This window comes from Struthio camelus, chromosome 14, assembly GCF_040807025.1.
Source record: "Struthio camelus isolate bStrCam1 chromosome 14, bStrCam1.hap1, whole genome shotgun sequence".
Taxonomy (NCBI): domain Eukaryota; kingdom Metazoa; phylum Chordata; class Aves; order Struthioniformes; family Struthionidae; genus Struthio; species Struthio camelus.
In genome coordinates this window covers 19249493-19277435 of record NC_090955.1, presented here as the reverse complement: position 1 = coordinate 19277435, position 27943 = coordinate 19249493, and the positions used below count along the sequence as shown (strand labels likewise).

General features: G+C 41.7%; 1 protein-coding gene across 9 annotated transcripts in view; it reads right to left on the bottom strand.

The window, feature by feature from the left end:
• The window catches only part of IQSEC1 (IQ motif and Sec7 domain ArfGEF 1), a 348874-nt gene extending 324366 nt beyond the window's left edge, over window positions 1-24508 (bottom strand). For 5 of the 9 annotated variants that reach the window (XM_068906729.1, XM_068906730.1, XM_068906717.1 and 2 more), the window contains exon 1: window positions 23908-24492. In XM_068906729.1, the coding sequence (XP_068762830.1) occupies window positions 23908-24182 (275 nt within the window). In that variant the 5' untranslated portion in view covers window positions 24183-24492. Of the gene's footprint in view, window positions 1-23907 lie in introns of all 9 variants that reach the window. The other 4 variants (XM_068906718.1, XM_068906720.1, XM_009688161.2 and 1 more) reach the window with 3 other exon arrangements.
• Window positions 24509-27943: the final 3435 nt, after the last annotated feature.

The window sequence follows — 27943 nt, the reverse complement described above, 5'->3', positions numbered from 1 at the left end:
TAGGGAAGGATCTGAATATCCAAATAGGCACTTTAAACTGCACTCCCTTCTGCAGGAAATTTGCTCTCCCAATTGTTGCAACAACAATTTAGCTCTCACCCAAGGAGCAGAGCCCAGTGAGCACACTGGACAGTTACCAAGCCAGCTGACCACAGCATGGAATTTACCCAAGAACAGTAAAAACAAGCACCAGAACCAGCAGCTTTCAGAAATTAACACTAAACTTGCATCTGTAGCTAAGCTACCTTCTGAGTCGGGTTTTCTGCACCTCTGGCCACACAAACATTTATTAACATACGGTGAAACCCAAACAAGTTGAGCTATTTCTCCTACATGTTAAGGTAGGAGAGAAGCTGCTGTAAAATACCTCTTCCTTTTAGAAATATCCTCCAAAGGCACCCTGTTCCTATGGTGATGGGGTCCTAGCGAGACAAGTAGTCACGGCATCAGAAGAGACCGTACAGGACCAAACCTGAGAAGGAAACCAGTGCACTCTGGATCCACAGCTTTCCCATGTGTTCATATGGGAGCCCTCAATGAGTATTTTCTACTATGAAGGTCTAAAGGAGTTACAATACTCTTATTTCAAGTGCCATTTTGTCTCAACAGCTGCTTAAACTATACCATATTCATAAAATTGGAGTATATTAAGAAAATAAATTACTGTTGCTCTCAAATGCATCCAATTCAAAGTTTAAGTATCAGTCTACAGAATAACAGGCTAAAATTATATAAGGAATATAGAAACAAATCAAGCATTTTAAGCACAAAATTTTTTTTTATTTTTCCTCCCTCTCCCATTTCAGCTTTACAATCCATATTGTTAACTTAATTTTGTTTGGTTTAACAAGGAACTTGCATCCATTAGCAAAGACCAGTATTTACTATGAAACAGTTAAATAAACCATATAAGGACATGGCACTGCTACCTTGGCATTAGCAAGGACTGCTTACAAATAAAGAAATTCTATACATTGTTTTGAATATTTTAAGCAGAACTTTATGTTGAGGCTGTTTCAGTTTTGGGTTAATTTATTAAAATATGGGGGAGGAGGATGTAGCACACAACTTGAGAAAGGTAGTTCTACTCATATTCTCACATACCCTACAATAGTGAGAGTCCCGGGATTGCAGTCTATCATGTTAAGTTATTTCATTTTTATCTTAGAAGACTCATCCCCACTATTTACTAGACTTAGGTTAAGATTACAGACACACCCAAAGCCAGTTTTCATGAGGACAATTCAAAAGCTGACCTAGAGCTCATCTGCAAGCTTAGAAGTGAAAATTAAGTTGAAAGAAAACAATTGCTTCTCAAAGTTTACTGATACTGCTTTTCATTTTCCTTCTTCTCAGTTTTCCTACCACCTCAAAAAAGAAGCTTTAAGTTCTCAGAACAAAGGCAATTTTGTTCTTTTAGTTGCCCTCAAATTGCCACTGATATATGTGTGTAAATGTATGTGTATACATATTATATATGCACATACATATGTATATACATATATATGTATATATGCACACAAAATGTAATTAAAATTTTAATGTCCAAAGCATCACATTACGCTTGCTATTAAACACCCCTTTCAGTTTAGATTTCCCTGGTTTTACCTGAATTTCAAGTATATCAATTTAATTATTCTCACTTGATGAGAAGCATTTACTCAAGGCTTTGCACAAGTTTAAGTAAATTGATTTTAAATAACTTTACACTGGTGCCCTGAGTCTTGCTGAAAATCTAAATACAGAACACTAGAAATGGGACATACTGCTTGATAACATAACCTAAGCAGCTCACTGCGCTGCATCTGTGAGTACAGTGAGAATCATTACTTGATGTAACCTGGATAAGGCTGATTTATAAACTACTTGGAGAGCCTTGAAGGCAAGAGCACTGCAGGTCTGCTCTAAGTCTGTTAAATTTTAGTGAGTGCTTTATACCCAGGGTGGGGGGGGAGAAGTGAGGAGGAGTTGAGGAAGAGATAGGGAGAGAGGGCACACATTAAGTTTTTGCCTCTAATAAGGAACAGTAGCAGATTATTTAATAAAGTCCCATTACAGCAAATAAGAATGAAAATTCAGTGCTGTCACTTTAAGGACCTATTTATATTTCAGTTGTAAGTACCACTTGCACTACTCTTAAGCATTTACAAATGAAAAGTGCACCGACCACAAAGCTTCTGCAGAACATGGCCAAAAACCTGACGTTTTGAGGGCAGGGATGTAAGAAAGGGGCTCGATGTAATCAATTTGTGAGAAAGCTGCTAAGTTCCTCAGTGCAAACTTCAAGTTCAAATATGTAATGCTGTTTAAATCTAGGTACAATGGCTAAGACTTCAAACAAAAATACTCCTTTGCAAGTAAAAATATGGGCCAGTCCACCACTTTCAGCACTTTACTGGGAGTCAAGCATTTTTTCCCCATAGCAAGGGAAGTTAAGACAGGCCATGGCAAAATCTATCAAAAGGATAGCTCTAAAATATCACTATCTCAAAAACAAAAACTAGAATTCTAGAACATGGGAGCACGTGGGAGTTCAAACGCTAAGTATGATGAGATTTGGCAAGATGACACCCTCCAGATAATAGCACTTCTGTACCCTCTTTTTACACCATACTCAGCCTCAGCAGTGCTTCCAAAGTCCCTGTGCTTTGGAAGCTGACAACATTGAATGCTCTGGCTTCCTATATGACTATATGCCAGTTTTTTTTTTTTTTTCCTGAATGAATGGTGTACTGAAATGACAAGCATGGCTAGCAAAAATCAGTGAGAGCTTTTACTGATTGCTCCCTACACAATTATTTTAACACACTTTATCCAGCTGCCAGCTTTTCCTCTTGACAGCTGGCTTTGGCTTTCCTCCTGGCCACAGACTGGCTCCTCTCCACAGCTACAAAGTTTCAGCTAGAGGCTGGATAGAGATTTGTTTGGAACAGAATGGAGAAATTTGAAGCTCTTCAGATTTTTTTTTTTTTTTTTTTTTTAAATCCTGGAGTGCCAGCTTCCAATGGTACCAGCATGCTTTGCGTATGACAAACACTCTGCACAGGAAAGAAAATAATGCTGCAACAGAGGAGTCTTCATATAGGCCTTCTGGCACGCAGATTAACAATGACAATACTAGTTTTTTTTGGTTATCCTCAGAAAATACACATCCTAATTCAGCAGAACGCCTAAGCGCATCCCTGCCAGTAATCCCACTGACTTTATTAACTGTATGTGTGCTTGAAGTTAACACATTTTGAAGGATTTGCAAGGCTTAGTTCTTCCTGATGCTAAGCTGCTTCAGCTGAATTTGATAAGAGAAACTGTAAGAATCAAACCGTTAAGAGTCACTGCATAGAAGCATTTATTCACAGGCACCTATTCTTGACCTTGCAGCCTTTATTGGTAAGTTTCTCAGCTCCTCTGAAGTCAAGAAGGGTTTTGCCCACAGTTTTAAAATAAATGCAAAGAGGTTGTCAGGTCATATCCACCTTTTGAGCATTTTACTCTTGTGTAGCCATCTACAGTAGAACTACCCTCAATCATCCATGAATTTTATTATACGTTTAATTATTCAAACAACATCATCCCAATTCCAAAGACAGAGTGGGTTCCTAAATACCTTTCACACCTAAGTGTTAATACTGGATTACTCTTAAACATCTATTGTAATATTCTAGCACACTTGCATATACTGCTACATCAAAGATAAATGTCTGCTGCATTATTAACAGTTCTCATCAGTTCCCCATCTGCAGTTCTTCCTAAAAGTGACAAGAATGTTTCATTGCTCTAAGTAAATCAAGCCACTACTCCCAAAATTTCCCTCCAAGCAAAACTACACATTCCTGGTTTGTACTAAGAACGTGTTACTAAGGGCATCTTAGAGCTCTGCAATGTGCTTGTGCATCTCTAAATAACTACTCTCATGCTGCACACAGTCCATTGATCTATGCAGAAAATTCAAATAACGCACAATCCCTAGGATGCACTAATTACCTCAAACATCAGCTATGAGTCTACTAAAACCATTTGCAAGGTGTGACGGTTAGAAGCTTGATAACCTTTTATTTCATTTAGTATTATTAAATTTGAAATCTATTATCATTCTACGGTCCGCAAGCTAGCCTACAGTTAAGCTGATTTACCAAGACAGGTCACGCTGCATGTCCCTGAAACACACAATCTGGAAATAGGAAGCTTATCTAAAAAGGCACATAAAAGCATGAGTTCATAATCTACTGGAACTCACAGAAGATGACAAGAGAATTTAGGTCTACTGAGAAGGTACCTGAAGTGTGATCTGTTTCAAACAAAACTAAGTCAACCTCTATATAAACACAACCTGTTGTCATACATTTATTCTACAAGTATTCACAGAGGAACTTCAGATACTTCATTTTCATTAGTAATTGTGCAAGTCCAGTAAAGCTATGCTAATATATGCCTCAAAATGACAGCAAATTATCAGACTAATTCACCAACCTAATAGATAATTAAAGGGTTAGTAAAAAAACAAAAAAAAACTAACAAGGACACACTACAACTATTCTACTATATCTGATTTCTGCATGGTGATAATCTGCTATACCTGAGTTTTTGAAATACCAAGGTATAATACAATCTTATAAAAAAGATAAAGGAAAGATTATATGAAGAATCATAGTAATATTTTACAGTCAAGTCATCAGATCACATGCAATACTGTGATGGACACATTAGGAATTGGATCAGAATACTTTTTGCTTCATTTGGTTTGACTATAGGTATGAATCGATCCAGTACTTTTATTGGATAGTAATAGATAGACTAAAATGAGCCCAAATTTCAATAGAAAGGTGATCACTTCATAGTGTTACTTCAGTGAAAGTAACAAATTAGTAGAGATATCTGAGACAGGTAAACTCCTGAAAATAATGGAAAATATTGGAAGAAGGACTACCTTCTAGGATTTTTTTCTTCTTTCCTCCTCTAGAAATGCCCCACTTGCATCAGGTTAAACATTTGATAAAAAACACCAGGCAACTTGCTTGTGAGGCAGATACTGATACATGCCCGATATGCAGAAAAAGAGTGCTCTGGAAGTGGTAAAGCATAGATTAATTGTACCGGACACCAGCTCTAACCGACTCTCATGTTTTAAAACATGTTCATGTAATGATGCCTGGCCAACTGAAAAGGAAGAAAAACCCAACAGAAACAGAGATTAGAAGCTTTCAGGATTCTTAAATATAACATTATTGCCTGCTCCAAGCTCATCAAGAAATTATCAAAATAACATAACTAGAAGCTAAGTTTAAATATCTAAACACATTTGGAAAACAATTAAAGTTGACTAAATTACAAACTATTCCTTTATTTTGTATTTCAACTGAAATTTCACCTTGTACACTTCCCCCAAGAGAAGTTCAGGCTACATAAACAGGTGAGCTCAGCTACTGCTCAAGAATCTTTTAGCTGTCAAGAGTGTGATACAGATGACCTAATTTTGGGCAGGTTTAAACTAGCTCAGTCAGTTTTTTGGGAGAATGGAGTTCCAGGCATTGTACAGAACAGAGAGAACCCACTACTGCCTCTGAAATAGCACAGGCAAAAACATTTTGGCTAAGCGTTACAAACCATGCATGCTAAACCATTTTGAGTTACGGTGCTTATGCTTACTCCTCACTTTTGTTGTGCCTATTTTCCCATCACTGAAGGATAATAATAGAAACACAAATACGTTCTTATGCAGGCTGCTCCTTGTTTTTCAAGGCTTATTATCTTTTATTATTTTAGCATCACAACTTCTAGCTGGAAGTTTATCCCCCAATACTTTAAGCATGTGATCTTCAATTCCTTTGGGAAGGAAGTCTTCACTCTTACCAAGCCTACCTTTCAATTCACAGCTACTACTAAAGTGCTTTTTAATTAAACATTCATCTCTAGACTCTTCATTCACATATTATACCTGCATAAGATTCCCACTAAGGGCAGAAGAGTATTCACTGGAATGCTTACTATTGCAGCTGGCCAGAAAAGAAAGCTAACTTTTAGGTAAGTTGCTCCATCCCTCCTGTAATTCATCAAGGTTTTTAAACAGTCAGCCTTTACTGAGCTGGATACAAAACAAAGAGCAGCTCTTAGAGTCTATACAGGTCAGCAGCCTGCTCCTTAAATAACTGCAGACACACCATCTGATCTTCAGATCCGCATCTTGAAACCTACTTTTCAGTATTGACAGTAACACTAGCAATTTCTGTCTTTGGGTTAAAAATGTCAGTGGATGTTTTCTAAGCAAGCTATTTATTCAGACACCTTTTATTGGCATTCCACATATTTGCTGTTAGGTTCTTTCCTTTGGGGAGAGGAGGCAGGGACAGTCTTAGTTTTCTAGGTTGACTGTTCTGGAAGGATTTTCTTTCCTTTCTTAAATAAGGAGCCAGATTTTCATTAGTGCCAAAAATCTAACAGCAGATGGTTTCAGGAAAAGTATTAGCATATTTAGGTTTTCTGCACCTACTTTTATGAAACTTGTATTTTGCCAGCACTCTTGACATGTAAATGGAAAAACTCCCATCTGAAGCAATGTCAAGAGCCTCCCAAGCTATATTTATCCACATTCATGATGTAATCCATTATCACTCCATACTTGGATCTCCAATACACATTTAAAAATGCTGGTAAAGAGTCTACAATATTGAAAGCAGTAAATCAAATGAGTCTGCTGGATGCCACTCTTGGACACTCAATAACCCACTTCTATTGAGATCTCCAGCGGTAAATAAAATCTAGCCTTGAAAATTTAAACAAAAAGACATTTTTGTCAGCAACATAAGCTACTGAACCACCCAGAATAAAATTACCACACTTCACAGAATTCCTGGTCTTGCAACTTCTGATTGACACATTTATTTAATTATAAAGAACTGTTCAGATCGCAATTCATTTTGCTTTGGTAGTAGGGCTTTTTTGTTTGTTTTTTGAATGAACTCCATGTAACAGCAAACTTCTTATCATGCCCTTTTCTACTGCAATGCTATGATTTCTTTTTCAGTATAATATATTTGTGGATTTTAATTAAGTTTATCATGGGCTCAAAGCACTCCGTAGTAGCAGAACACTTCTGAACTAGGACACTGTTTCATAGCTACCCATAACTGCAAGTAGCTTAAACCCAAGCAAGTTAACCTGATTTTAAGAGGTCACCTTAGAACTCCGGTGTATTTGAAGTCATTAAAAAGACCAACAGTATAAAAGCTTTGCCCAAGAATGCAGTAAGAACACCTTTCAGAGTTAAAGCAAACAACCCCCCCCCCACACACACACACTCCAAAACCAAAAGGTTATCCAACCTGCAAAGAGGATCTGGCTACTACAAAAGGTTTTCTAAAGCGTATTGAATTTGGATGTTTCATCTATAAGTTAGTAAAATAGCTGAAGAAACAACAAAAGAGAGACCGCTTACTCAAATGCACTGTAGGTATTACATTAAAAGAAAATTTATACAGATAAAAATCTCAGCCTAAGAGCTCACTGTGCCTCATTTATACCACCTCCAGTTATAACTGTACCACATCACTCTTACTTGTAAAGCTCTAAAAATAATATATTTTCAAGAAGGCAAAATTATTACTATGTTAAAAAGCAAACGTGAAAGTCTCTCACCACCCCTATCGTTGCTATACTTAGCAACAGCTATACGATCTCTGCTGATGAAGTCAAGCTGTATTTCATAGCAAGTGAAGATACGGTAGAAATGACATTTTTCTTCTGCACAGGGAGAAACATCATGAATTAGAATAATGATACATTTTAGGCTCATTTTAAGATACAGTAAAAAGACTAAGACTTATTTCTCAACAACTTCTTAGCTGCCCACAAGTTTCATTGAATGAAGTTCTTCCTGAGCAAGCAGATAGAATATATTAAAGCTAAGTGCACAGATTAATAAGAGAAAAAAGTAATTTTCTCTGAAAATAATGGGTGTGGGGGAGGGAGGGCTTAGAGGAAGAGATGTCTTCTAGTTTTCTTCAGTACTATTTGTACTAAATTTAGCACATCTGTTTACCACAGAAAATGTTGTTGGGTGGGGAATGGCCAAGGGAAATAAGTGCCTGCTTTGCCATGTTTGCTTGAGTAAAGTAAAATATAGTACGAACTCTACTAAGACCACAGAAGTGTTTGGGCTCTCCCTCCCCTCTTCTTTTTAAAGGAACACTAACAGATACTGAAGTATCTGTTTTTACTTCCAAAAAAACTGAAGTTTGCTAAAGTATAATTTACTGTCCACAGTATTTTTAATGGCAGCAAACGTGGAATTTTTCCTCAACATCAAAGCAAGTCAGCAAATGAGGCTACATTTCTTCAGTCTGCCTTCTTACTGCAATGATGTATTAGTTCATTGTGAGGTTTCCGTTACAGAAAATCACGTTCTGTCAGAAGCACATAAGATGATCACCCAGCAGCTTCAGTGAGTTACCTCTCCCCAGCGCTACTGAAGGAGCGAATCCAAAAGCAACTACTGCACACAGAAATAACAATTAATTGTTAATAGGTTTGTGCCATGTAGCTACCTTTTGCTGTTTATAGTCCTGATTTACCATCAGGAGGTCTCCAACACTGACTTTGATTAGTAACATTGGGTTATTGGTTGCATCCAAATAAAAATATCTACAGCTCTCTGGGCAAAGCAGCATCAGAGAGTTAGATACTGGTGTTAAGTTTAAAAATAAACCCAAACAACTCATGTCTACATGAAAGAAATAAGGAGAAACAAGCCCATGCAAAATTGTCTTTTGAGGCCAAGATAACAGATGGACCCTAAATTTAACTCCTACGAGTTGAGGAAAGCTAAGCAAATGCAGAAAGTTAAATTTGAGGAGACAGCTGTAGTGCTTCCAGAACAACTAAACACAGTAAGCACAGTAGCAGGCTTCCTAGAAGCACTGCTTTCCAGCTACACCAGAACACAAAAAAACAAGCTCTCCTCTTGAGTGACGACATACACATCAGAAAGGCACGAGGGTTTGCAGAAAGAGCTCTCTTTTCAAGGGGAGAATGAGAATGGACAGTCAGAGGCAAAATCCAAACCAGAAATGAGGTAGCTTGCTGCCTAAATATGGTAGTCAGAGGAGAGATCATAATTAAACTGATAAATAGTTTACTCCACCTGCCCTGTTCAGGGAGACAGTATTTTGAAACAGCATTTTTTCCTGAAAATATGAAGTACGCTAGAAGAACAGACTTTTGCCATGCATACATATGCCAAGAACATCCAGTTGCTACAGATGCAAGTACCTAACTCCTCTTTTCTAAATACAGATACACATGTGGCAGGGGATAAGCACGAAAGCCAGCTTGCTTGCCTTCTCACTGCTTCCTTCTACTAGAAGATTATAAACAAAATTTTAAGACTTGATTAGCAAAACAAATGTTTACTAAAACTGCAAACGTATTGATTACCCTCCTCACTAACAGCCTCAGCAGGAGGCCTAGGAAAGATCAAGCTGCAAACAGAACTGGGTAGGCACGTACTAAACTAGAAAGGGGTAAAACTTCCCCCCCTTCTTACAGTCACCAAGATAACAAGTCAGTATCCACTAAGTCCTCAGGTGCAAGATATTTTACCAGCTGTGCAAGGGTATTCACTTAGTATGGCCTGGGTCTATACCTGGGATGCACTGGCATGGACAGGGCTAGAGAGGTGACAAAACACAGCTATCTCCAGCAGCAGCCCCAACCTCTTTATAGCTCCCCTTTGCCAGCATGTAAGTAGCACAAGAACAAGCATGCACACACACTTGAAGTGACCCTTCAAGTCAGTAAGACTCCCCCTTATTTTGTGTGCATGAGTAAGTTAAGAGCCATTTATTTTAGTGAAGTTAAGGAAACTCTTCAGTACTGCATGCAATTGGTTACTCCTGTACTGGGATCAGAATTTCCAAAGGCACATCTCAGTGATTTTAAGATTTTTTTTTAGAACCTCTTATTTCACCTCCTTCCATTTTGACAGTTTCAAGCCTGCTTCACGAGGTCTCCTTGCTCGCCTGCCATATGGCAAACAGCTCACCAGGATCTGTGTTAGCATACACTAGCAAGAAGTTATCCTGCTGCCATGTCTCCTAATTGGAAGTATGCTATTTTTCAGATACATTTAGTCAGGACTAGGATCCAGCATCTCTGGCATATAACACATCCTTGCTGAGATAGATTCAACTCACTCATCTACATCTGCAAAATAAGGATCAAATTTATCAACTTTGAAAGACGACTTTCAATTCAAAGAAAAATTACCATATAGGATGACAAAAGCTGCCAAGCCATAGCTAAGGTGTTCAACCATACTTCGTTTACTACATTTTCTCTAATGCATCGGGCAGAATAGTAGTCCCTCTGCATATTATATTTAAACGGGCCAGTTGAAGTTAGCAAATAGAAAAGCAAACAAGATATCTGCTTTGATACCCTCACTGGCTTCAGAATCCTCAAGGCATTACAATTTATTCTGGATATTTTTACCACATCCCAGGCATTACTACTTATTGTGACTTAGCTTCCTACTTTGACTAATTCAGACTTCTGCTAATTGGGGATCAATTTTTTCCGTCCCCCAGGAATCTACTAGTCTGAGCTACCTAGGACAGGGAGATCACGCTACCCTACCTTGTCATTACTCTTTGGAAATGAGAGCAGTCTGCTCAAGTCAGTCTGTTCCTGACAAAGAATTCAAATTCAACTAAAATCACTACCTGATTAAGTAATTTGCATGTTTTCTATTACTCTCTCTTCCTAAAATTAAGAAGGAATTTTAATTGGCAACAATAGAAGAATATGGATGGACAATTAAGACAGACTTGAAGGAATTCCACTGTCAGAAAATGAACAGATCTATAATAGTTAAGATGTTACTACTAGCAATTATTTCTGTCTGAATGAGAATTTTTGCCAAGTTAACTCACCGCCAATAGAAACATTCAGTTGAGCAAGAGGTGCAAAGGGGAAATCCTGTGCTTAGTTGAGCAGCTGACAAATTTGACATACTTTGTTAGCATTTTATCTACCCAGACACATGACAATTTAAAAATTAGCTGTTTGTCTTCAAAGAGTCTTTTTAGCTCCTTTTCTAAAGCAGTGTTCAAATGAAAGCCACTAACTTCCACATTTTGCAGTCAACATAACAACCAAATCTACCAAAACAGCAGTAAACTGTTTCCTAAAGTTTATTGTTAAATTAAGTGAAAAACTCAATCTAGGAATGAACTTCTGGGGCTTAGTTCAAAAAGTATGTAAAATTAAACTAGTTAAAGTTTATAACTCTCCCTCAGAGGAAACAGATAAGAGAGCCTCCTGATTAGTTGTATTGTCCAGAATCCTTTGGATTCACTCTAAAAGTTACAAAGCATATCAGACCAGTTTGACTTCATATTTACTATTACAATAGCAAGTTATTAAACAGTCACTGCTATTCATTTCGCCACAATACAGGAGCATATACTAACATAAAGCACAAGGATGGACAAAATTAAAGATCTACATAAGCTATAAAATTAAACAAAGTTCCAGTGACCTTTGTGCAAGTCAGTTACCTTCATAAAGTGAACGAACCACGTTAACAGACACATTTAAAGATCAAGGGCCACTGCATAGGCTATCACAAGCAAAGTATACTTTCAATTAAATAGCATAGGCTAGATGGAGAGTCCCTGCTAGACAAAGAGGTTTAATTTCCTCCACTAACAAGCATTACTTGGGAAACAGTTTTATGCCATGCTATTTCTACAAAAGCCAAACAAACAAAAAATAAGCAAAAATAAAACACACACACTCTTAAGCATGCCTTAAAAATCTGGCAAGGACCTGCTTTTTGAAGACATTAACCTAGTAAAAGGTTACCTAAAGAGTAACCTCTCAGAAGTAGATTGATCTCTGACCATGCACTTGGCCTGTAGATAAAACAAGATTGGTGCCTAATTTACTAATAGTTTTCCTTACTCTAGAGTAAAACACTCAAACAAGTTACAAGCAGAAAGCCAAGTAGAAAGCACAAATATTGAAGCAGATGTGCTTTGAAGAATATACTTCCTCCAACCTGAAAACAAGATTACTCAAATCTTTCTGCTATGGGTCTAGACATAAGAGATAGGCTACAAGTAAAAAAGGCAAAATATACCTACTCTCCATGACAAGAAACCATTAATCATAACTCCTAGTAGAGAGTAAAAAAACAGTAGGAATATTCCGACTGCTACAAATTTTTGCTCAACTGTCACCATAAGGACTTCTCATATGAAAGCCCTACCTACTCATGGACAGAGGACACCATTGCATAATCTAGAGATAAAGAAAGTCGGTTAAAAATACAGCACATACACACAGTGCACCTCACACACATTCATCTCAGGGTCCATTGTGTCAATGGATCCAGCCACTCAGGCTTAAAATTAAAAATGCTGATGCATCAAGTTATTTTGGATTTGAGTAACAATGCTTAAATTTAACTTCCAAAGGAATATATGCAGTGCCTAGCTAAGGAAAGTAGCATATTAAGGGAACAGAAGATCATCAAGCAGAGTGCAGCCTGAACCAGTTTGTACTTCCAAATCACTGGTGAAAGAAAGATGAAGTGAATGTTGCAAGGTAAGCAGCAAAAATGAAGAACAAGAGTTCAGCTCTCTGCAATTCCTCCACTGCACCTGTTGTGACTAGAGTTGCAGAGAAGTCCCTTTGAATTTAGCACAATTACAACATCCCAGCTGCATTGCAGGGTGGGAGATTGATGCCTGTCTGCAACCTTTCCTGGGCACATGATGCACGACAACAGTACATGAACTGGAGCAGTCAGAAGCACCAAAGACTCGGGCTTTTACCTGGAAGGAATATGTACAAAGCAGGAGTGGAGTCCACACAGTTCAGCTCTTAATATCCATATCAAAGATTTTATATCCACAGAATAGATGCAACACAAGAACCTCTGCAAAAGGCTTAAAAGGTGTATGTGAAATTCCTAGAAGAGATACTTACTGCTCCTGCGTAAGAGCATCTGTGAAAGAGGCCGAGTAAGGTGCAAATCTATAGACATCTATCCTACCAAGAGACCATGCTAGAAGAATGCTCATATATACTACTACTATAGCATAGCAGTGTTAGAAGTGATGTTACTTGTTTTTGATTTGTCATTTATTCTTCAGTCTTGTATTCAAATTTTGAGACAGCCAGACTAAGAGCTCAAAACTGCAGATTGACGTGACATGCCTGAACCTAAAATGAAAGGCAATCATTTGTCTAGAATCTCACATGTACCTCTTGACATTTTGCTCTACCTCCAGTATCATTAAGAGTGCACAGAGAACACCCAAATAGAAGCTTTAATTTCCCCAAATATGAGCAGAGATTAGCTTTCTAGAGATATTTTTAATTAAAAACAAAACTTTGTTGTAGTGAACCTCTGAAATACAGGCAATTTAGACCAGTCAGCTAGACAAGGGTAGAGTTCTCCTCATTTTATTACAATATCCCAGTTTTCATCCATAACTAGCCCCAACTGGATATTGATGTCTATTGATCCAAGAGTGCAGTCTGCTGCTGCAGCCTGTCACACTCCAATACGTCTCCTAAGCAGGAGGTCACATTAGGAAACGGGCGGGAATTCTCCAACAGTAAGCTGACTGAGGCAATAACCTTGACAACTCTCAGATCTCCTGTATTATGCAGGAGACCCAAACTGGATTCCTGCTCCTGCTTCCCCAGCTTTTAGAGAACACACAAGAGGTATGGAAGCTTTTGCAGAAGGACAACACCTTGGGTCACAGATTGCCAGCTGATTAAGCAAAAGTAGTAGGCATCGTTCAGTTGTCTAAATTAACTTTGAACCAACTGAGCAATACCAAACTATGTCATCTGTAATTAACTTCATGAAAGTTTTTGCACATCCTGGACCCAGTGATTCCCATGGCACTCCATAACAGATACAACAGCCCACAGTACTTCAGCTTGTGCCCCTTAAGCTCCTTTTTTGGCAGGCACTCCCTTCAGGGCACATTGCAGGATGGTGCAGGCAAAATAATCCCTCACTGTTCAGATCTGTCTGTTCACAGCTACACAACAGAAAACTACAAGGATGAAAAGAACTAACCTTCTCCCAGAAGATGGGATTTGATATGGCAGCAGAGGTCTGAACACAGTAAAATGGAAAAATCTGTTTTTACAGAACTCAAACTACTTGAAAGTAAGAAATAGAAATTAGAGGGCAATACAAATGATAGTTTTAGCATCACTCTTAATAAATAGAACAGATATTAAAAACACTTAGTTTGCCAGTGTCAGTCTCCTCCAAATACATAGCTTGGTGCATATTGGTTCAACGCGGGCTGCCAGGAAATCCATCAAAGATTTATTTGCTATAGCATTATTACTTTGGGAGAACTGCTTGGTAGAAGTGCTGCACAAGTACATTCAACCACCCAAACGCATACAGCAAGTTCCAAACTGGCACCGCCACCAGGCAAAAGTTCAGTAGACTCCAGATATGATATCTTGCTAATGCAAATACACACTAGTACAAAGGTCAGGAAGTGGGTCAGTCTCCCCTTTATCAATACTCATTTTCAGACACACAGGCCTTGTGCTACTCAAGTTTACATGTAAAATTTAGAGAGAACCAATAAGAATGCAGACAAAGCACAGTCACAGAAACTAAGTTACAGACTGAATAATCATCTTCATAGTATATACAAGTGTTATTCCAGTGGACAAAAAGATGGCAGAGGTGGGTAGGAAAAAAGTGTTAAAGCCATAGATATTAACATGGCCAAGTTCTTCTCTTCCTTAAAAATATTCATGAAACTAAGCTTTCAAGAAAGTAGTTCACATTCTGCAGGGGAAGGGAGGTTCAAGAATTCATTAGCCTGAAGGGTTTAATAGATCTTCCGGACCAACACGTACAGCTCACCCTCCTTAACCCACGGCCTGTCTCTTCCCTCCTGATTATCAACCACCATTTGGCAACCTAATTTACTTGTCAGTTAAAACCCTCTTACAGCAGAAATTAATTTGTAGAGATGGGCAAAACCTTTTCCCACAGCCTGGCAAAATGTGCTTACTGTTTGGCAAACTTGGCTTGTTAATAAAACTTCTAGTCTGTTCGTTTTATAGCTGCATGTTCCACTGCCTAAAAGAGTGTCATTAAAAACTCCCATCTGTGAGTGGTCAAAACAACCTGCAGATGTTTTCAGTTACTAGAAATCCAACAAAGATGCAGGAATCGAGACAAATATTAACTCCTTGCCTTAAGTTTTAAAAAAGGACAGGAGGATTGTTTCCCCACCTTCTTCCCCTGCTGTATGTGTCAAATTTAGAACAAAACACTCTTTACACTTAAAAATCTGAGTTACCGTGTTTCAGTTAAGTGAGATGCTACATGTATGTCTTTGTCTCTTACCCATGTTCATCAGGAAAATTTGTTTGGAAATGTTATTGACATGCAAATGATATGTGTTAGGTTTCAATCAACCGCTAGAGAGCTCCTGAGTAGCAGTATTTCTTATCTAGCACAGTAGTGAGACTCATTCAGTCTACACATATGTTACAGAGCAGATTAATTCCTTTTCTGTGTATATGTTAGAAGAGTATTATTTGAAAGGAAAGTTTAGCTCTGTACAAGAAGTATAAATCTCAGAGTTCAAAAGTAGATTCTACACTAGTTTCACACACAAAATAGGGAGGGAAGAGTGAACTATTTTCAACAAGCCAGCAGAGGGAGCACAAATCACTGAGACACTGAAATACAGGCTATTTTAAGGGGAGTGTGGGAGGGAGATTCCATCCAGAATTATATAGTTTGCCAAATACAACATACATTTATCCACCTAGCTATTTGAAGAACAGAAGACTCATGTTTTCAGATTCTATTATGAAAGCTGTTCTGCTTTAAAGCATTAACCGTGTTGAAATACTTCGCGCACTCTGCAGTAACATTAGATTTTCTTTACACTAGCTATACAAATAAGGTCAGAAAGAACAAGCAACTTGGTATATAGCCATGAAGGAACCCCAGACTGAAAGAAAAATGCTTGATGTTTGTCTCAAGTGCAGTATGAGATGCAATAATTTTCCACCTAAAGCTGTGAGAAGCCTATTCCGAGATGATTGTAAACCTTAACATTGACTTGTCCATCTGCAAAATAAAAGTCATTATCTCCATGCTTAGTTTTGTCAAGGGCAAACAGCAGGTCACCAGCTGGGAATAAGAATACTTCTTACTCCTACTCCTGTCCTTAATCATAATACCATGGTAAAGATCACAAAAACCATTTCTAGCTAGAGCAAACCCACATTGCTTCCGCTATCTTTAATAGATTAAACTACAACAGCTGAGAATCAGTATTGTAAAGAAATACTGGTGAGAATCCCCAGAAGAATCCCTGAGTAAAGAGAGTGGAAGAGAAGCAGCCCATATCATGGATAGCTACCAAAGACCTAAAATCCAGCCAGGATGCACATCATACACCACCTTCTCAAATCACATTGCTCTATTGCAACAAAGCCTGCTTAGGTTGTCCAAGCTTCTAATTCAACAGTCCTGCAGAAAAAATGGGACAATTAGGCAAGGATACAGGTAGAATGAAGTTTTGACAACCTCATTATTGGACTCACTGAGCTAAGATGAAAAACAGGAACATTGGTAAGAATAGCCTAAAAGTATCTGCAGACCGCAAAATATCAAAAAAGGTGGAATTAACATAATAAAGCAGGCATGAGTAGGAATAATAGGATCAAATTAGAATAATACAAGTGTGGGCTGCATATCAGGAAGTACTTCTGGCCTGCAAAATCCACTTACCTAAGAAGCTTCCCACACACCCCAGTGTGGGGTGAATAGCATGAGATGACCTTCTTGCCACCTGCAAGTGGAAGGCAGGAGCCCTCACACAGAAACAGGTTCTGAAGGCAGATATTTAACTCATCTGGGATATCGGCTGCCTACTTTACAGGCAACTCATCACATATTACGGTCATAATCCCTAAAACTCGGGAGAAATTCACTGTACTGTGATGTTTTGCAGGTCTGCACAGCTGTATTCTTCAGGGCCCCACAAAATTAGAGCAATGTCAAAACTGGGAGGGCAGAGGAAGCGACTACTGTGGGCTTTCCTAACAAGCCCCATCCCATTTTAAGAAAGACCTAGAAGAATACATATACTTTTGCAACTACTCAGCATCTAAGAGCATGATCTGACATACAACACTGGCTCGGACACAGCAGTTTCAATTTAGCATCATTTGACCAGCTCATGAGTAATAGCCACTTAGCTTCATTTTTACATCTAGTAAAACTAATTTTTTTGAGATGCTCCTTGCAAGAAGCATTGAATCCTTTACCAGTTTTAATAATTTACTTCTAACAGTATGCTATGAGAAAACACCTTGAAACACCTTTTCTTTTTTCTTATAGCTTCTGCCATCTGCTACTAAAAAGCTCTCCCTGCAGATATATTCCTGTAAGCATGATCTATTTTGCTTCAGGTTTTCAAAAAACTGAAACTTGTTTTTTGCCAGGAGACACTTTCCCTAAGGACGGATGAAGTTTTGTCCTCCTACGCAAATAACCAAGCCAACGAGACTACAAATAAGATTCAGAAACACAAAAGTCTATGTTTAATTTTCCCCCAAAGTTTACTACTTTAAGTGGAAAAGGACAAAGTTTTGCTTCCCTTGCTCAATAGCAAGCTCAGTTCTTCTTCAAAAGCACTGTGCTTGGCACATTTGTGCAAAACACTTTGCTTCCCCCACCCATACAGCAGCATGCTTCTATACAGTTGTTCAGGACAAAAATTGTTAACAATACAGTTGCTCAAGTTTAAGTTCCCCTATTGCACTCAGGTAGACAGCACTCACAGCCATGTTTTCTGATAATTACTAGAAGACCAAGACTCATGTTCTCCCCTTCATGCCTCACCTCAGAAACTGAGAATAACCAATACACTGCTAGTGAACTATGAGCATACAGAGCATCGTATACAGGCTTGCTTGGAGGGGGTTGTTTTGAAGGAGTGGGAAGGGGATCTTGATAAACGTATTTTACTTGCGGTAATTATAACAGCTCTCAGTCACTCACTAGGGACATATGATCCACAAGATTCACTAAATATTTTCCACAAGCAGATCTTTGTAAATGCATTTCAATTGTGTCAATAGTGAATTCATATGGCAGAACATCAAAGCACTAACCAGCAGGAAAACATACTTTGTTCTTGAAGTTCTAAACACCAGAAGCCCCAAGTTCAGAAGCTCAACGTTAGTCTGTTAGCAGACTAACAGGTCTTGTTAGAGAAAGTTCCCTTATCCATTGAGCATTTCTAATTCTTTAGATCTGGTATGCTTTAAATGGGACAAGTTTATTTCATTTCAAGTTTTGAAACCATCTTTAAACCTCATTAAGCTATATGAAAGGTTACTTTCTGCTGCATTTATTTTTCTCTGACAAAAATAGCACGTATTTTTGCTGTTTTCTTCATGGCCCATATTCTCTCTCCCTCCTTTCATTTCCAGGAAAGTTTATAACACCAGCATACCATTTTATCATCACTATGTTTTTGTTTGTTTTATTAGTTATATGCTCTCCATCAGTTGTCAAATTAATTTGCCTTCGTGTTTTCTCATTTTACTTAATGTTGAGCAGATGTTAAGTACAAAAATTTGCCAATATTTCAACAGAGAACCAAAATGGTTTCGTTTGCAAGTTCATGTCTGAGTATACATCTTCACACTACTGATTTCCTGCAGTCTGCCAGAACAACAAATGCCTGTTTTAAGTGATGCTCAGTCATCTGCTGATGTGCAAATCACACTAATGATGTTGAAACACATGCTTCAAAAGCAAAAGCACTCCCTCAGTCCCTTCAGTGAGAAGTTCTTATGCACACAGGTTAGTAATCATCCCTTTCCAGTTAAGTATTAAAAACAAAATGAGCTGAGCGTTTTAAGTTACTTTAAGACGCAAGTTTGCATTCTGCCCAGCCTCAGAATCATGTCCCTAACTACTATAGGGCTTACAGAATAATGAACATACCACGGTAGTAAAGTGCTCATTTTGGACAAAAACTACACTTGCACTGGTGAAGGGAGATATTCTTCGCAAGCAGAATAAACTAAATAGACAGAGGTGCAACTTTTAGTTTTAACTGCACTTCTGTTAGAGGCTTCTTCCAGCAAGACTGTCAGTCTAGAATCACACTTTCCTACTCAGCTGATTGAGATAGAGTGCCTAGCAAAAGCACTTTATCTACACACTTGCCGTCAAGAGGCAGAGAAAGCAAAGCCCAATCCAAACATGCACATACTTTTATAGAAGTTGGATACCCCTACTTTCACCAAAGCAAACAAAAATGAGCTTCTGTTAAAGTGCAGCACAGGCAATGAAATATGATTTGCATCATGCCAGTCTGTCTCAGTAAAGAACATCCCTGGAGGCAAAAAGTCAGGCTAGTCTCTACACAAATGCAATCTTTGGCTTCCTGCAGAGACCGTGAGCAAGGATAGCACTCAGTGCCAACAGCAACATGCAAAGCCACAAACTCATTTTACATAGGTCACAAAGCAGCTTTCAATTGCAACTAGCACCATAGGGACAATTTCCATTTACTAGATTGCACTGCATACACCTCTGTTGAGACTAAAGCTACCTTCTAAATACAGTGAGGGATTCTTAAAGCTCTAACCTGTGACTATTTCCCCCCTTCCCCTCCATAGGATAAAGGCAGCCCAAGATTCATTTAAAAATAAAGCAAAAACCATCAAGCCAGGTGCACAGTTTACACTAAATTATAAATAACAGCCTTCTAAGGTGGTTTCTTCTTAGCAGGCAATTCCTTCTGTACCTACCTCCTCCCCAAACTCTCACTGAGAGAGAGAGTTTTTACTTGATTAGGTTAAGTACAAAACCTAAGCTAGTTACATACCAGTGTTGAATTTTCAAGGCTGGAATAACTGCTGTACTTATACTTGAGAAAATCCAGTAAGTTTGTTTCTACATATTTACACTAAAAGACACATAACCAAAATGGATGTATTAAACATGCCTTCCTTAGACTGAGGATCTAAGTTTGAGCTAACAATTTTTTTTGAAGTTTTTGCTGTTTTCTCAACCATTAAACAAAATGTATCAACTGGAAATTAGGCTTCTGCAGCTAGTTAAATACCTTTGTTATCTTTAACATGCCAACTCATTACTTCCAACAGAAAGCTTTGCCATCAACTAATCATCCACAACTCTACTTGTTGATTTTAAGGCTGATTCACAGTAAGCAAGTTACTACAAAATTAAGTGAAACAGCACCCAAACCTTTTCTGTATACTCCCTTCCTTGCAAGGCAATGAACACCTCCGCACCTGGTAATCCTTGCCTTTGCTCTTCTCTCCCCAAACCAGCAATCTACATAAAAGACAAACATTACTTCTACTCTGGTCCTTTTTTGAAAGGACCCAAAACAGTATTTTTACCTTTCAGGAATTTTTTTTCTTCTTCCAGAAGTCTATTCCTGGGCTCAACAGCTCTTTCAAGAGAGATGAAGCTGAAGACTTTCTACAGATGTGCCAACTTTTCCAAACTGTTTAAACAAGCTTCAGCTGTACATTCATCCCATTGTGGGAACTGAGACATTTCAGGACTTATGCAGGGTGGGTTTTTTGTTGCAAATGTCACTAATGAAGTATAATAACTAAATGCAAGTATAGTCTCTTGTACACCATTTCCATGCTTTCTTTTATATCACAGAAGTTATCCAATTTAACTCAACCACCACCCGCTAGTATGAAACAGCTGTTTTATCACTACTGTCTGTGATCCACATCTACTTTACACAGGTCGAATGCTGTGGAGAGAGACGTCCACACTGTTTAGAAAAAGCTATTGAACTATCAAGGTGCAAGCAGTTTAGATGACTTCCAAAAGTACTGATTTCTGTAAGTATATAATGAAGAGAATTCCAGTTTCCTTTAAAAAGGGTTCTAAATCATCTTAGCTTTGAAGTATTGATGGGTAAGAAAGACACTCAGGCTGATACTCAGGCACGAAGCAATTCTGCTGCCTCTGGAAGGGGACAGAGGCAAGAGAGCTGCGCACTGGGGGTTGGAGGGAACCAGGAGGACATCCACCATACGCTTTCTCCAACCAGCAGGTACCCAGAGCAAGCATTACTCATACTAGATACCAAATTGTTACAGTGTCAGCAAACAAGGGACCCTTATCCTCCACCCAAACACATGCAAGGGGCACGTGATGTTTAATTCTGGGAGTGCTGAGACTACTCCTCTGTGAATGTGGAACAACAGAGACCCAGACCCTGCAGGCTGCAGGTTTTCAGAAAACCAGGATGGCTGCAGGACTAGGGAAGAGTCTTTAAAACAAGGGTGCTCCCTATTCTCTAAGGCAGATTTCCTCCACCTTTTCCAGCTAGCCAGAGTAAACAGTTTCTGTGGCTGGTTTGTTCCATGTGCTCCCACAGAAGCCACTGCCCCAGCCATCCTGCGCAACTGGGGAAGAAGCGAGATCCAGGCACCCAGTAACACCAAGTCTCCTGGAGAAGGGAACAAGCTTGCTCCCTAAAAGGGAAAGGAAAAAGGAGAACTCCTTGGAGATAGGTGAACAGAATTCCTCAGAGGAAGGGGGCTTGCAAACACCCAAAGAGAGCAGGAGCCATCTCCCTGGGGACAAGCAACATGCACGTGGGCCAAAGAGGGCAGCTGCAACCAGACTCGCAGAGATGGCTTCCCAGCTTCCCTGCTAAGCCCTGCAGGCTATGCCTCAAAGCGATACAACTCTGCCATAAATATCGCAGATTAATTCTGATCCCAGCATCAAATCCACTTAAGAGACTTAAAAGCCTCCAAGTCCTCAGAGCTGCTTGCCTAGAAAGGGCTCCGCAAACGAGTCTCGGTCTGGTTGAAGAGAAATATTATTAAACAAGGCAAGCCATTTGTACAATTTTTAGTAACATCATTCACAAGAGGCTAAGGGGACAAGATAGCTGAGTCGATATATCAAACTAGGAGCACAGCCACAAAAGCTTTAGGTGCTAGATAAGGGTGCATGGGGCACGATTTATGTAAATATTCCATACTTTCTGGAAATGGCTCTTTCTTCTTATAACGAGATTGCTTGTTAAACAACAGCATATGCGCTCCAGTCTGGTTATACAGCTATTTTCTTCGTTTTCCAGACTGCATCTCTGTTTAGCAAAAACACCTAAGATCACTCCAGCATCATTAGAAAAATCCTTAAGTTAACATTCCCACAGCCGGAAAGGAGGCAGGGGAGGCAGAATTGCCTCCCTTTCCACTCTGCTACATCAGACAGGTGAAAAGCACTTGGGAATGGCAACTGGCAAAGGTGGCAGTCAATGACCAGTGACACTTGCCGCGTCGCTTTCAACCTCTGCACGAGCATGCTAAGAAAACGCGATTTCAAAGCGCCGTACTCGCGGGACCCCACGGGCAGCGGCGTCTCCCATCCCGCCGCTCGCTGCCGCGGAGGGGCACGGCCTCAGCCCCGCGGGCCGCCTTTAGGGCGGCTCCTCCGGGCGCTGGCCGGCACCGCTCCCGCGGATCCGCTCCGCAGTCGCGACCGCTCCTGACTCGCGGCACGCGTCGGCCTCGCCGCGCCCAGGACGTGCCGCGGCCTCCCGTGGTTGTGGTCGCGCTCGCGCAGCCCCACGCCACGGCGGAGCCGCGGGACGGCACTCAGGCGGCGGCGCCGGGGCCGGAGCGGGGCACGGCCGGGCTCTCACCGCCCGCCCCCCCCGAGGCACGCGCCGCCGTGCCCGGGGACCGCGCTGCCCTGGGGAAATTCACTGGAGCGCTGCTCAGCGAGGACGACTTGGACTCAGTGGCAAAAGAAAAACCCAGTCTGTACCGGAGTGCTTATTCACAAATACAGGGAGTTCAAGTATACCGGATTACAAATAGCCCATTGTGCTGTGTCTGAACAGGAAGTAGGCTTTTAATACGATGCATGCTTTTCCCACTCCAGTCAAATAAAACTAAGCCTTAAATACTTTTCCCTAAGTAGAAACAAGTCGGGTAAGCGCTACGACTTCAGTTATTGCTATTCTTGAATTCCTGTCACTTAAGAATCGCGCGCAATTAAGCGGCTTTCTGTACGTTGCAGAGAAGCACATGATTAATTACAGATTATAGACTCTGGAAACAGATGCAGAGGTTGGGACCAAACGTGTCTCCGAAATCAGCGACCTCCCATTCGCACGAGCCAGGCTGCGCGGCGGCGAGCCGCCGATGTTTACTGACCCCTCCTTGGGTCACTGCCCTCAGCTACGCAAGCGCGCTCTGCGCGCAGCCAAGGGTCCTCAAAAACGCTCCCGCTCTCCAGGCACCACCGCGGGAGAGCCGCGCCCGCGCCCCGGGGCGTGCGGGAGCCCGGCGCGCCTCCCGTGGGGCGCCCCCACGCCCCGAAGCGCCAGCGGGCTGCCCAGGCGTCACGGCGCTCAGGCGGGCAGGAAGCGGGCCCTGAAGAGAAGTGCAGAGCCGGCCCCGCTGCTCCCCGCGCCGTCCTCAGCGCCGAGGGCTGCCGGCCCCGCCGAGCCGTGCGCGCCGCGGGCGGAGGCGCCCGCCCAGGGCAGCCCTCAGCAGCGGAGCCACGTCTTAGAGCCTTCGGGCCGCTCCCTGCGGGATCCCGGCTGGAGAGCCGGTAGGGCAGCGGCATCCGGACGGGTTGGCAGTATAGCGACCCAGGCCCCCCCTCCGCGCGCGGCCGCTGCTGGGCGAGAACCCTCTCCTCCGCGGCGAGCAGCCCGGAGCTCGCTCCCGGGCGCCCGCTGCAGAGTTGCGCTGCTTCCTAGGGCTCGTAGCGAAGACAGGAGATGAAAGGGAAAGAAAGCCCCACTACAGAGACACCCTCCTCGAAAAGGGCAAACAAACCCAGGCAGCGCTTACTTTTCGTGCTTTGTATTTTCCTGGATGGCGCTCAGCACCGCTGCCCCCACCGGGTACGCAGGGGGGATGCCCTGCTGGAGCCTGCATGTGGCCAGGTGCCGGTGATGCTCATCCTGGAGGCAGGCATTTTCATGGTACAACTTGGCCACTTGCTGCTCCAGCTCGTCTATCCTCCGTTTCTGCTTCTCTAGCAGCTCCTGCTGCGTCTCAATAATCTTGTTCAGCTCCTTCAGATACTCTGCTGCCTTGCTGGGGTTCTCCGCCGGGCTCTCCATGGCCTCCCCACACCTTCCACCCTCCGAGAAGCAGGTGGGGGGCGCAGGTACTAACCAGCCCGCTCCGCTGGGAACTTAAGCGAGAGGGAAGAAATAAATAACCCGCCGGAAACCGGCCCCCCTGCGAGGTCCGCTCTTCCCCTCCTAGCGCCGTGGCTGCCCAGGCGAGTGCAGGAGTGGCGCGCAGCGGCTCCTCGCCCGCGCCGCCATTGCAGGCGCTCAGCTCCCCGCTGCCGAACGAGGGTAGGGCCGCCGCGGGCTGCAGGCGCGGGGCTGCCGGCCGCTGCCGCTGCTGCTGCCGCTGCTGCTCGGAGCCCGGCCGCCGCGCCGCCGCTGGCGCACGGGCGCTGTCCCGCCCTGCCGGAGCCGCAGCCGGCTGCGCCCGTCGCCTGGCAGCGCCCGCGCCCCCGCGGAGCTCGCAGCCGGCATGGGAGCCCGCGGCCCGCCCGCCCGGCGCCGCCGCCTGCCGGGGCCCGCTGCCCGCCGATCTCCCGCTTCAGCCACCGTGGCCGCCGCCAAGGAAGCGCTTTAAGTAGCTACAGCAGCCTGCTCCGAGGGTTGGCGGCGGAGGCGCTGCGCGGCGCGGAGAGGCGCGTCCCAGCGCGAGGCCCCTCCGCGGGCGCGGGGGGCGCCGCCGGCCCTTCCCCGCGCAGCGGCGCGCTCCCCGGGCGGCTAGCGGCGCGGGGGCGCAGCCCCCTGCCCGCCGCTACGGCGGGGCGGCCCCGGCCCGGCGGGGAGGCGGCTATGCGGGGCGGCCGGGCTGCGGGACCCCACGCAAGAGCGGCGGCTTTACCGGGCGCGTCCGGGGAGCGGTTATTTATTACTGAAACAGCACCAGGGTGCTGGCTGCTGGAGGTGGGAGCTCTCTAGCAGAGTGCCCCAAGTCACACTCGTGCTAACTGCTGCGTAGCAAAGAAACCTCTGCCTCTCCCACCAGCAGCCTTGATATTCAAAACCTCTGTTGCCGAAACACTGCTTCCTGTCAAGGCTGCATCAGGCTGAAAAAAAGTTGCTGAGATTTGGGTCCTGTGGCATCCCAAGTGATTGCATGTGGGAATGCTCATGAAAACAGGGAGTGGGAAAGGAAACAGGGAGATCTGCAGGAAGAAGATAGGAAGGTGAAGAAATGCTTTTCTTTCTCTCCCTGTCTCCTTGACTTTTGCTTCTCTTTCTACCTCTTCTCTCCACCTTTAAACTTTGCAAGTTTTCAGTGACTACATTTTTTTTTTAATAGCAATTGTTGCTGTCACTAATGCACTATCCCTTTCTTGTGGAGTCAGCTCTTACCAGTGTTTGCCAGCATGCATTTCTTTTGGAGTATGGCTGATTCAGCAGTACAAGGAAGTGGCAGACTAACAGAAGCCGTGGCTACTAAGGAAGTCAGAGACTCTAGGCTCTCCCCCTCTGTCCTTGGAGCAAAGCGCTGAAGCTTTTGGTATGGAGTTTCCAAACTGACAACACAAGTCACAACTTCCCCCCACCTCCCCCTCTTACAGTTTCATTAACAATATGGGGGAAAAGGGGAACATGAATCTAAAAGAGATTTACCTGGTAATTTGCATATGCATTAATTTTTTTTTTTGTAACAGAAACAAGGTATCAGCAAAACTGTTATTTTTGCTCTGGACATATGTGTAGCAAAGGGCTGTTGTCACAATTGAAGTGGCTGAAGCATGAAAGACTAATTTACAGTCCTAGTGGGGATCATGAATTCACAGAAAAATCTTTGGTCTTTTAAGAGTTGTGTATTTAATTCATACACAGGCCAAAGCTTCTTTTCCAACTTGACCATAATTTTTCATTAGAATTGTTAAAAATCAATTTTTTTCAAAATACTATTTATTCAAAATAAATTGCTGCAGAGCATTTTACTGTGCTCTTCATGGTAGGAAATGCTTATTACACTTTCTCATTGGGGTAACCTATATAGTATTAATTGATGTAGCTAGGATATTTATCAGAGAGTTAAATCAATAAATAAAGCAAATGAGCTCGCTTCATATATGCAAAATAAAATATGGAGTAGGACACCTAAAATTCATTAATGTATCTCTGCACACTAAAAGCTTATTGAGCATTTCACAAAAAGGATGGCTCAAGTGAAACAGCAGCAGCAGTTAATACAACTAGTGTCCGTTTAAAAGACATCTTTGCTAGGTAGAAATTATTGAGTTTTTGGGACTCGGGCAACACTGCTGAAGAGGCATAAGCCATTTTAGCTGTGATGAACTTCCTCCTTTCTTTTACAGATCAAAACCAGAAGCCTCAGTCTAAATGGAGAAATTATGTCTTGTTTAATGGTTTACAGTCTTGTTAGATAAGCTAACTGAGAAACAGTTTGTGAAGGGGCCAGCTTCTTGTTTAGGGCCCTGGCTTTTAGGTTGTTTCTGTTTGGCTGAGTTTGGAAGGGTTGTTGATAGTACAACAGTTATTGATAGTTGACTAGTAGGCTTATCTCTTCTCGGGAGTTTGTTAACAAGATAATGACATCACCTGCCAGTCAGAAACCCAGCTACTTATGCTTACACATAGATAACATGGATAGAAACTATTCCCAGGAAACCATAAATTAGACTGGAAAATACAATAAACCCTGAAATCCTCTTGAGTTAGCACCTGGCTTCCTAGGAGCCGTGTTGCTGGGCTACTTTGAGTATTATTTGCTACCACTCAGCCACAAAAGGCCTGTACGCTTCATCGTGCTCTGTAAACCAGCAAGAAGAGGTTAACTTAGAAAATAAGCATATTCATGAAATCAGTAGTATATCCAGTGTCTGTGTGTCAAACATAGATTGTAAAAGCAGATCCAGATTATTCAGATTTGCCCAGTTAGAAAATTAAGTGACATCAAGCCTAACCTTTTTAAATATGAAAATTACCAAAATAGCATTCTTCTTACTTGTTAATAACTTACCTCAGACTGTCTATTTTTATAAGCTAAGCAGCACATGGTTAATTCTTGCCTGGGAAAGTGCCAGGGAAGGCTTAAATAGGAAAGGAAATACTCATTTAGTAGGTGGGCTTCTCTAATTTATTGTTAGCAATAAATATCCCGTCACACTTTGGAGAATCTTGAAGATAGCCTTAATTTTAGAGTGTCTCAGAATCTTGGTATTTTCTGGTCAATTGATACCCTGTGGAGTGCCATTTGTGAGTGTAGTGGTATTAGTTCCAATGTCCTGTCCAAATTCTGACTGAATCAATTTTGGGTTCCAAGAGACATCTCTGCTTGCAGGTCTTAAAGGTGTGTGGCTTAATGTTGTTACATGCCCATGAGAGAACAGGCATGTTTGCCTGACCAGTTTTGAAAACCTGCCTCTTTTTGGTATGTGGTAGGTACCTGTCTTGGTTGGATGTTTTAGCAGTTTTAAATTTCTCTTACTTTATAAAAATTAAGTCTATAATGTTAATATTTGAAAAGTAGTTTGGCATGGCTAATAATGCACAAACAGCTAAAGTAATTTTTTCAAAGTAAGATAATTTCAGGAAAAAGCCTCAGATACGTATTTTCCATGCAATTAATTAGATCAGTATAATTTATATATATATATATAAAACCAATAAGTCCCCAGAAGTCATGCAGTGATTTGTGTTCAGTCTTAACTCTGCCTTCTGTCTCTTTGAAAAACTGGAGTGGAAGCCACTTCTTTCTTGCTATTTCTTTCCCTCCTTCCCTCCTGTTCCTCTGCTTCCCTCCCTCCCTTCCTAGTTTGCTGCATTGTATTTAGAGATTAAGTAATTTTAAATCTTTTACTACAGTA